This window comes from Colletotrichum jinshuiense, chromosome 9, assembly GCF_051148585.1.
Source record: "Colletotrichum jinshuiense chromosome 9, complete sequence".
NCBI classification, from domain to species: Eukaryota; Fungi; Ascomycota; class Sordariomycetes; order Glomerellales; family Glomerellaceae; genus Colletotrichum; species Colletotrichum jinshuiense.
Genome location: NC_139316.1, coordinates 2,607,572 through 2,618,950, shown reverse-complemented (window position 1 = coordinate 2,618,950; position 11,379 = coordinate 2,607,572). Strand labels below are relative to the sequence as shown.

Genomic DNA, 11,379 nt, shown 5'->3' with positions numbered 1-11,379 from the left:
TCAGCCGAGTAGCGTAGAGACATCCATTCTGGAGTCTTTGTCTGCTGCCGAAGGCGATGGCGGCGGCAGCGCGTGCGATACGGCTGTCCCTACAGGCGAGTTGGGTGCGGTCAAGAGGTGCGATGGAAGAGAAGGTAAACGAATGTGACCAGCTTCCTTCCTTTCGCTCGAAGCGTGCAAAAGGCTGCCAAAGGGTGGCAATGATCTCGGAGCCGAGTTATCGTCCATACGGAGAGGAGCTAATTGGATGGACGGTGACGTGCCTCTCGACAGGCACTGAGGAGACGTTGTATAGCTGGAAGCAATGTCCGACATTGTAGATGCCTCGCCATCAAGTGTGTCGCTACCGGGGGATGAGGTAGAGTTTGGGGATGGAAGGGGCGACTCTAGTTGGTAGTAGGGCTGGCCATGGCCGTAGAAGGTAGGGGAGACCGGGGAAGACATGCCATGCCTTGGAAACGGGAGCGAGGCAGCGTGGGAGTTGATGGTGAGGGCTGGTCGTTGGAAAGTAGAGTGGCCATATCTCCGGTCGTCATAGCCGGAGCTGCCCTGGTTGGCTCTACGGCGGTCGTGACGCTTACGACGGTTCTGGCTTCCGTTCCACCAGTTCTTGACGGCGTTGTCACTGCGGCCATGTAAACGTCGCGCAATCTCTGCCCATCTTTTGCCGATCTCGTTGACCAGCAACTCTATTTGGGCACCTTCTTCGGGGGTGATGGGCTCGTGGTTGAGAGTGGGCTTGAGGTTTTGGTGAAATCGCTCTCTGCACTGCTTTGGTGTCCGCGTCCCCAAGGCCTGGGCAATCCGTACCCAATTCAGAGGGCCCTGGTCGTTGACAAGCTGCATCAGGTACGCGTCTTCTTGTTGTGACCACGGTCCTCTCCTTTGGGAAGCCATTGTAACGATGACGATGTGGTAGTGGCAAGGCCGAGAATAAACGAAGGCTGAAAAGTAATGTGGCAAGAGCGGAAGCAATAGTTGCGATAGTGGGAAATGATAGTCGACAAAAGTATTAGGGGGAGATGTATGGGCCGGTGATGATGCTTGATGTCCTGGTGGGCGTCTAGAGTATATGCAATGGTTATATGAAGAGACGGTTTGATGGTGGGAGTGAAGAGGCTGAATGAGGTCTTGGATGGGCGTGGGATGTCTGCGTATATATGTGGTTGAGCAGGTGGAAGCAGCGTGGCCGAGAGACAACGTGCAGAGGTAGAAGAGGCAGTGCGCTCAGAAGGAGATGTCTGCGAATCCAAGAGTAAAATTGGAGGGCATGGGGACAACGGAAGAAAAAGAAAGGTTAAAGTTTGGAATGAACCTGGTTAGAGGGTAGGAAGAAGAACGGGAGGTAGAAAGGATGTGATGATGGTGCGTGGAGCGACGGTTCTTGTAAATCCCCGACCAGCACCAAGTAAGGCAAGGTGCTGCAGGGTATGTAGCAAAGCATCAGCACCAAAGGCACGATCCGATAGAGCTGGAAGAGGGTAGACGCCTTTCCTGTCTGGGTGGGGGGATGAGTTGCATAGAGGAGGGGGGTGTGAGACTCAACAAACTGCATCGTAGCTCAGGTGGCTAGGTAGGTAGTTCAGTCCAGTACAAGGCGAAGACGATAGATACTATGCCTAGGCAAGGTACCTTGGATGTGTACCTTGGATCAGGGGCTAGAGGTGTGGAGATGTTTAAGGGGGGTACAGCTAAGAGGGGGCGGAGGGGCCCTCAGTTCGAACTGTATCCGTCACGGTTTTTTTTTTGTGCAACCTAGTGGAAGAGATGACGAGAAAGGTGTGCGTGTGTGTGTGTGTGAGAGAGAGAGGCGGAGGCAGAGAAGGCCCAGGCCCAGATCCTGGCCCAACGCAGGTCCAGAAATCCAGGCCCAGCACGCTGAGGTGGATTGGGTGGGCAAGTGGGAGATCACCTCCATCGCGTGCGGTACGGGGCGGCCTGGGTCTGCCTGGGAACGTACCCGACACGACAGGGTGAGGTATCCGTAACCAACGAGCCGCTCATCCTTCAGGCTCAAAGCCCAGCACCAGCAACAACAACACCAACTGCAGACACCAAATTTACAGTAAATAGCAAAGACGGGGGGATGAAGGCTAGTCCATTTTCATCGACATCCCAGCACCTAAGCCAAACCCAGACGGTAGGAAAGACTTTCGACTGACGGACTGACTTACGGCTATTTCCCTTCGAGACACACCCCTGGCCCCGGCCTGTCTCTGTTTCTCCCACCTCGCCCCCCCGGCTCGTACGCCTGTCCCGGTCCCGGTTATGATCCTAACCAGGATCCTTGTTCTTGCCTTGGGTACTGGGCCTGTCCCTGGCCCTCGAAGCGGCCCCGGCTCAAGCCACAGCCCAAGCCAAGCCAACGCCAGAGACCCAGTTGGACAGGATTCTCTGATCTGATGCCAGGATGATGCCAGGATGTATGTCGTTGCTGGAATCGGGCGTTGCTGGACTGACGGATGAGGCAAGGTGAGGACGAAGAGGGTCTCGATCGTGAAAGTGCAAATCCTTTTTGGTGAGTAGTGATATGGAATGCACCTCTTGAGAGCAGCTCAGCGCATTCGGCGCCGCGGGGCATGTGCAGCTGCTAGCTACCTGTCGCACCGAGTTGCTCTTGGTCTCTGTCTCCTCATCCTGCTGTTGCTACTGCTGCACCATGTTATGCCCTGCCCAGTACTTCAATACCGTGTGCTAATGGAGTTAGGATGAGATAGCTATCACGACGGGCGAGAGAGGGCCACATATGCAGATGCACGCTTGGAAATGCCTTGGCGACGGAATTAGCCAAGCGCATTCGGAAAACCCGCAGAGAGCCCATATTCCACCTGATGGACTACCACGCACCCACCTTATTTTGCTGGACAGGCGTATGTCAACGTGTCTCATGCTGCCTTATCCCCGTGGACACACTTGAATGCACGAACGATACGTCCGGGAGGCGACAGGAGTCCTAGACATGTGGTTCAGATCCCTCGAGTCCATCAACCGAAGGCTGACGTGCCGAGCTCAAAATGCTGGCCCAAATTGCATATCCCAGATCAAATCAGGCCAATATGGCGAGTGCGAGTCGCAAAAGGCACAGACTCTGCATGTACATGATGTATGGCTGCGCGCGCACCTGTGCAGAATCCCCAAATTTGTGGCGCGAGTGTCTAGGTATGCAGCGGACTATGCTCCGTGCGTGGCTTCGATGCGGATGCGATGCGATATGCCGCGATGGGCGGGCATTGCATGCCTTTCTCACCACCCCAGAACATTTCTGAGGTTAGTTCCGTCTTCAGATTTCTCAGAGAGACAAGCAGAAGCGTTGAGGAGTGTAGTCAACATGGGATCGGACTTCATCGGAGGCTGTCAGGCTGGAAACGGTAGCATCATGTCGTCCTGAGCAGGCGAGTTCGGTAGAGCGACGGAAGCAGAAGCGATAGCTGTACGGCAGCAGCACTCCGTAAATCATGTTGCATCACCCGCTCATCCATTATCCCGGGAGGACCGTGTTCAGCTGGCCGGGGTGGCAGCGAGTGGAACGCGACCGGTTGGGGGGGCGGACCGGCGATCATATCGGGGGTGTGTCAAAGGCTGGGTGGATAAGTAAGGTTATGATGGGACTGGGAACGCGATTGGGCGTCTGCCGTGGGAAGTATTTCTCTCCATGTATCTTATTCATTGGCCCTGTGCCTGGTTTGTTTAGCAGCTCTGGGAAGCAGTAGAACTGAAGGCCAGGGGGTCTGGATGCCGTTTCTGGTGTACTTGGTGGACCAAACAATCCGATCTCTTCTGGTTATGCTGCGCCCGTCAATTTAATCAATTCCATCGATTTCGTCAAGGGCCATAGATGGCCCTTCCCTGTTCACTGCATCGTCCGTGGCCGGGCAATTACGAAGAGCATAGGGGCCAGCGCAATGCAGAGAGTCCGAGCGTACCAGCACAAAGATTCCGGTCAGTGACAGCCAGGGCAAGCTTTGACAGACAGGTAGGCTTGAGCAGGCGATGATTGACTGACTAACGGCCGTTCAACTGGGAGGGCTGCGTAAGTGTTCGTTCGTTCATATGAGTGTGCGCTTGTGTTTGTGCATGATTCAAAGTCGTGGAGGGCATGGTCTGTGATGGGCTGCCAAGCGGGTTCTGACAGCCGACTGGCTCGTTGGCTTGGTTCGAAGTGCGAATAGGGATGGCGTGTCCCTCAGGGGGACCAAGCGTCGTAACATAAATGCAAATGATTATTTTCTTGCCGGACGTTGCCGCAGGGGAAAGTTCCAGGAGAGGGACGAGGAACCAAAGCGTCAGTTAGGCATCGGACAAACGTCAACAACGGCCAGAGGGCACGAAGCGAGCCAAGCTTCGCGGACGCCTTAGCTAAGCTTTCCTCTGGAGGATGTGTAATTGTTCGGTACGTGCGTGCCTTATTTGGAACTCATCCTCCCATCACATGCTGTGCACATACCTAGTCACCAATCGCTCAAGGTTCTTCTTCAGCAAATCGGCGCCTATTGCATTGCCTTGTGTAATCCAGTTGTGCCAAGTTGTGGAACGGATCTGTCGATTGGCAGCCGGAAGCAGCAAGGCAAAATAGACCAGGGTCCATGGCCAGAGTCAGGGTGAGGAGTTTGAGGCAATCGATACTGGTGTCATGTGGCGGCAGCGGTCGTAGCAAGACACGGCCATCTTGGACATACAGTTGCAGCCCATTGCAGAGGAGAACCGATCCCGGCACCAAAGCAGACAACGCAACAACTGCGTTGGGTAAGTCGGGATGGGGCGCGGCAGCAGTATCCGGCATAACATTACTCGTAGTGTGCACAAAACATCGACATGGCCCAGACCAACGCAACCCGACACTCAAAAACGGCCCAGGACAGGTCAAAACAGCCCCGCTCTATCCACATTTCACATCGGTATCCGTACTACGTTCACAGTGAGCCAAGTCCCACTCCCATTTCTACTTCCTCATCCACTGCCACCCCCCAATCACGTCCGGCCTCATGCTCGAAGCAGTGGGCTTGGGGAGCAATGGTAATAGTAATGGAGAGGGAACCCCGCTCGAAGCCACAATCAGAGCCCACACTCGCTTGAGGTAGACAAAGCCTCCACGATTCGACTTGGTCAGTCATCGCGGCTGACTAGAGTTGTCTGACCTTTCCTCTGCCGGACAAAGGCAGCCACGGCACGAGAGACAAGAGATGAAAAGCACGCAACGGGTGCTAGTCATGCCCCGTTGCTCACAAGGTACGGCATGGGGGCCCAGCGACACCAGGTACCAGGTACATACTATACGGCATGCTTATAGATAGCCTGGCGGAGGAAACAATCAAGAAGCCCCCACCGTACCATTCATTTGAGGATAACAACATGCCGGGTGGACGACGATATGCAGCCGCCACGGGGTAGCAGCAACTTTCCGTCATTGAGTCGCATATACGCTCGCCCAACCCGAATTCACTTTGTCCCAGACGTGGTGCCAAGACATGCAACGACGGCGAGTTTGTGTTGTTGTTTGATGGGATGAAGCATGTCAAATCATGACAAGATTCCGACGGGAGAGGAGGCGTAAAAACATGACATTGACACGCTTGGCGTTTGTTGACGGGGCCAACATGTTCAGGCAAGGTACATGGCCATATTGTGAGGTATGATGAGGTACCTTGCGGAGAGCGATGAACAAAGCACGGCACAGAACAAAGATGGAACGGGAACAGAATCAGGAGCGGGGGAATGTCAGCGGCCGAGCGCCTGCCTACCTTGCGCATTCGCATTCGCAGCGTCTTCTAGCAACCGCCCCTGCGTCCTAGCATTTGTAAGGCCCCATGCCGGACTAAGGTATGAACGTTTGCCTTTCCGGGGTCCAGGACTCCAGTGTAAGTTAAGGAAGGTCAGAGGTGAGGGGAGAAGGCAAAGGCGATGGAAGATGGGATGGGATGTGTGAACGGCGGGGAGGGGGGTTGCCGAGGCAGAGGAAGATCAAATGCAATCGAAATGGGGAAATTTTTCAACAGAAAAAGGAAGGAAAGAAAACACAAATACAATTTGGGAGTTCGGATTTAGATGCATATGCAAGGTGCAGTTGCAGACACGGGACATTTAAATCGTCCAAGGCAGGTGGTGCATAGCGCATGTATGCTCCGTGGACATAGAGGGCGGCAAGGCGGATTGGGCTACAGCGCATTCTCTCTGGTTTTGTTTCTGTTTACCCCGTCCTTTCAAAAAAAAAAAAAATTTGGTCATGTCGTAGTACCGCTGTAACAGGACCGAGATAGAGCCAAGCGGCCCCGCTTCTTCGTTAAGTTGTGCTTGGTCAAGTATCGAGTTTCGAGTATCTACAAGACAGACAGGGAGGTTCACCGACCAGTTCAGCCTCACTCGTCGTTGTTTCCCTTTCTGTCAGTGTTTGGCGAGGATCCAAACGCACCCTTGCCCTTGGATCAGGGAGTCTGCTGTGGGCTGGGTTGGACTGCAGGCTGCAGGTTGCACCGTCACGGTCGGGACCATGGTGCTATGTATCCGTGTTGCTGGGCCTCTGGGTTGGGTTGCCTTGCCTCCCTCCAGGATTGGTAGATTTTCAGCTTTCTTTTCTGATGTCGACATGTCTTTGGCTTCGTTTCGTCGTGGTGGGTGCAGCCCACAAACAAGTCACGATGTCCGCCCATACTTTTGACATGTACCTACTGTCCTGCAATTATGCACATCACCACCCGGCCTGGTCCCCAGTAGATTGGTGCGGTCTAGGTGCATGTGGTGGTGAGTGTCGGCGCCTTGTCCCCGCAGCAAGTACCTACCATTTGACAAGGTGGGTGTGGAGGGTAGGATACGTAATGGGCCCAACTGCAAGACCACCTGCCCAATGTGGCCGGCAATGCGAGATCAGCCGCCATCCAGTCGATTAGTCGTTACGAGCGTAAAGGTCTCACGGCTGTTCTTGGCAACGGGGGACAATGTTAGGGGCGGTGCCTGGAACCACCTTACCTAACCGCACTACGTTGACAGTGCCTCTGGGCAAGCGAGATACAATACCCAAAACATCGGCCTTGCTGTGCTTCACCCAAGGTAGCTAATTGGATCGATAACGAAGGAGTGAGACGAGTGGGGCAATGTCCGGCCAGGTAGAATATCTAGCCATCTATCCGGTCAAGCTTTGTAAATAAATAAATAAAAATAAATATAAAAATTGCTGCCTGGGAAGCCAACCCGAAAAATGGACCACACATGGTCATGTCAAAGTTAGCATTGTCACATGTTGGCAACGTGGCAAAAGTCACTCTCCAAAACGCAGGAGGAAATCGGGGTTGTTGTTGATGGTGGCTATCTTCTATAACAGATGACAGATGCAAAGGCTAGGTAGTAAAAGTAGCTGGCGGTGGTAGGCGGACGGGAAAAGACGAGGAAGGCAAGGGGGCCAATGAACCACAAAGGCCATGTGCGGGGAGGCTTGCACACCTTCCTGATTGCTGGGACCAACCGTAACCCTGAGCCGGACGGCTGGGTCCACGCCGTCGATACTAGCAATTATAAGGAAGTTGCTTACCTGCGATGTACTTGGTGCATAGTACCTCCCTTAGGCAATTGCGTCCCGAAGGAACACACATCTGCCATCACCTACGTACCTCACTCACGTAAGTCAACTTGGAGCAGGAAATGTGCCACGGGTTACTCATCACCCGCCAGCTAGAGCGAGCGTTGAGCCACAACCTGGGACCTGCCACCCCCGGCCGCCTCGACCATCCGCCGTTTGCCAACAGCACTGCACAGTAGCAACACCTGATAGTAGGCCAAATGCCTCAGGAACCTATACACTCCAGGTTATGACATCCAAGTAAACTACTTTCCTCCGCAGTAGGGCAAGGTGCGACATGGTGATAGCGTCACGCAACTGGCCCCACCGTCGATTTGAAAGACGGAGGACCTACAGAAGCTGCGCCTCGACGTTTCCTTGTCGCCTTTCATTGTTCTCCTCAACGAACGACTCTACCGGGCCTGGCCAAGCCCAGCTCTAGTCCCGGGGCACCCTCAGCGCCTCGGCCTCTACAAAAACAGAACAAGGCTCCCGCATTCAGCCTCAATCTGGACCCCTCCTTTGGCTAGGACTTGCTGCCCATGGACAAGATCCGGTCGATGGCAGCCATTCTCATTGTGCACGTACCTTGACTTCACAGTCTTTCCGCCCCCTGGGCCACCACCAGTCCTCCAGGCGACAGACCGCATGCGGATTTGATGCCTTCAAAGTCTGCAACAGCTCGCCACCTCTCACCATTTCCCGTTGTCGGCACCTGTCAAACGGGCCTCTTGTCGTGTCATGCTGTGACCAGTCACCGATGTCAGCGAGACATCGATGCATGCGGATGCTTCTGCTTGCGACCTCCTGGCGTCGCCCGGCCTGGCCTAGCCGGCCACTACGGACGGGATACAAAGACTCTCCCAAGGGCATGAGGCATCCAAAGTCCTCAAGTTCCAAAACCCCTGCCTCGATGCTGTACATCCGTCTTCGCCTGACCCACAGAGCCGTCCCAAACCCAAGTCAGCCCCCGGATCATCTACCAAGCGACTGGGACCATGGCTTACATGGGTCAAGGATTGCCGCGCATGTGGGACTACGCGCACGAAGCCTGCATCTATCTACCTACACTAGATATTCGCCTTCTTCCTACGGATACGGACATTCATGAGACAAGACATCCGTACCATAGGGCCCTTCATCGAGGAGCCTGAATGAGGGGCGCGCCGTACTTCATTTACCTAGGTCCCCTGCCATGCCCCGCCCTGCAGTTTCCGCCAACGCGGCAACATGGAGATGACGAGGAGCAAGAAGAAAAGACAACCACAAACCTCGCGATGGTGGAAAGCCAAGGTTTGACAAACAGCTGCTGAGCGAGGGTTATTATCCGCGCCCCTGGATGCACCCCGTGGCATTGCCATGCATGTCTACCTGTCGCAGCAGATCCGTCAAGAATCCAGAGCTCAGCAAGGGTGAAATGGGCTTCCGTCCGTAACTATGGAACCCCCTTGTCGACCCCCACCCCCTCTACATCTCCATTTTTTGTCATGACGGATTGCGTGCCCCTGCTACGAGGCTAACGCTAACGCTGCAGTACACTAGATGCTTGCCGGCTTACTTGGGCTTGACGCCATGGCTGCTTGCCCGGTTCCCCGTTCCCATTCCTCTGGGACCTAGGTCCTGGGTCCTAGAATTTGGCCTTGGACATTCAACGGCTGAAGGGAGGGACCAGCGCCAATGTTCCTTCCTCATCATCGGCGCCTTGCCGGTATCGTCGGTGTCGTCAACGACATGGTTTGCTCACCTCTACTCAGCTCAGCTGGGTTGGATTGGCGTCGACCATCGTTTTTTCGTATCTAGGAAAGCCCTGAACCAGGTCATAGAGTAGCAGCGTCCATGACTATAGCCACGCACGCAGCAAAATGAGCAACCAGGACCGAGGTGAACGTTTAAATGACTCCCCCAACTGAACTGCCGACTGACTGATTGCATAGAAAGGATGAAGCGATCTGGCCCGCTTGATGCTGGTGCAGCTCCCAGCGGCGTCATGCCCAAAGTAGGCACTACCTCCACAGCCATGGCCGGCGGCGCTTCCCTCGGCCGGAGCCAACAATTTTTCTTTTAACAGTTTGGCGGCCCTGGCGTGGCTTGCGTACCTTTACGTTAGCTGCGCCCGAGGGTTTGGTACACCGGCGACTAAATCCTTTGGACGGTGACAGCCGCAGGACTAACCAGCAGGCTGCGTCCAGTCGTGTCCAAAACCGTTGACATCACATTGAGCAGCTGGGCGTTGGACGGGCTGGTGACGGCAGTGGACATATTAGTTAGATGGTGCACGCTACAGAACAACAGGCACAAGTGCAAGTGCTAGTGCATAACACTCCTCACGTAGGTGCTGATGGTACAGTACAGGGCGGAAGGTGAATTGTGACTAGCCATGCTGCCTATTCCCAAACCCCCTCCCTCCCTCCCTCCGTCTCTCCCTCTCTCTCTCTCTCTCTCTCTCTCTCTCTCTAACATCTACCGAGACTATGACCTGGCATGGCATGTACAGCTGTGGACGAGGGGACACACTTGATCCATCTTTGGGCGCACATGGGTTTTCATGCCCATTCGAGAGCTCTTCGTATACCGATGCCGACGGTAGACTACTGGCGCCAGGCAGGTGATCTTTGCTACATGGCACTATGTGTGGCACCGGTCCGAATCCGATCCCAAGCCGAAATCCACCGCCCGCCTTTATCTGGGTCTGGGGCTGGCAGCCCCTGCTCCGCCCCTGGCGCCCATCTTCCAAGCAGCTAGGCCACGAATGGACATGGCAAGCGAGTTTTGGGGATTGTCGGATTTTTCAGTTGTGATAATTTTCCTTCTCCCACAATTTTCCAGCTGTCCCTAGCGGCAAGCTGCCCCGGTCCCTCCAATTATCTCCGTCTAGGGGCAGGCCAAGGCATGGCGACTACAGCAAAAGAGGCTCGTTGGCGCTTAACCGACCCATTGGTTCTATGAAACATCAGCAGCTCAGCTGCACCCCTACCACCTGCACCTCACCTGCACTCACACCCATCCCTAGTCAATCAGCCCCATCCACTCCATCCAGACGGGCATTTCTCAAGTATCCATGTTAACCATAGCTCTTCCCTTCATATTTACGTGCACCAAGCTACCTACAGATATAGTACACTACTATTCCTGGACATCGGCATACGTAATTCTCCTCATCCCTTGACCTGGTCGTCAACAACTGTCATTGCCCCATCGTAAGCTATTTTGTATTTACACTACACCAATTTGGCAATCTTCCTTGCCCTCCCTGTACCTTATCCGCGGCCTAGCAGCCCAACGCTGGAAGCTCTGAGGCTTCTCTCTATCCACCTTTTCAAAACGGGGTGTTCGGCGACGGTGCCGTCTACTCTCGACATGAAGGCACTCCGGCCAGACGCACATCCCGTACTCCTCCACTTCATATACGACTCTCTAAACTGGGCAGCAATACCCACGGTTGAAACTCAGGCATGTGCAGAGTATCTATCCATAACAGGGTACTTCTCCGTTCCGTACACCTCTCGACCCGTCACCTTCCCAGCCCGACAGTTAGTCACCCAGGGGCAAGACCGTCATCCCGTCTGTCCCGGTTGAAACGATGCAGGGCCTCATTCCGAAGGCCTACATGCTCCGGAGATATATCGTCGTCGAGTAGTCTATCACCATCAAGTGTGCTCGCGCCAGCATCCCGTCGCCCACGTGATATAGCATCCTTACCTCATCTCGACGATCACCCGCCATGCCAGATGCCACCATAGTCCCCCACTCCTGATCCCGATCTCTCGATTTTCTGCAGCAACACTCGCCTTCTCTAACGCTGCCACATCGCCTCAACTGGATACAACCCCATA

General features: G+C 54.6%; 1 protein-coding gene across 1 annotated transcript; it reads right to left on the bottom strand.

Annotated features, from left to right (window-relative positions):
- Window positions 1–897, bottom strand: EsH8_IX_000697 (Homeodomain-like protein; the record flags this gene model as incomplete). Its single annotated transcript, XM_083267033.1, has 1 exon — window positions 1–897. One exon carries the CDS (start codon window positions 895–897, stop codon window positions 1–3), a length of 897 nt encoding a protein of 298 aa, XP_083130598.1.
- Window positions 898–11,379: the final 10,482 nt, after the last annotated feature.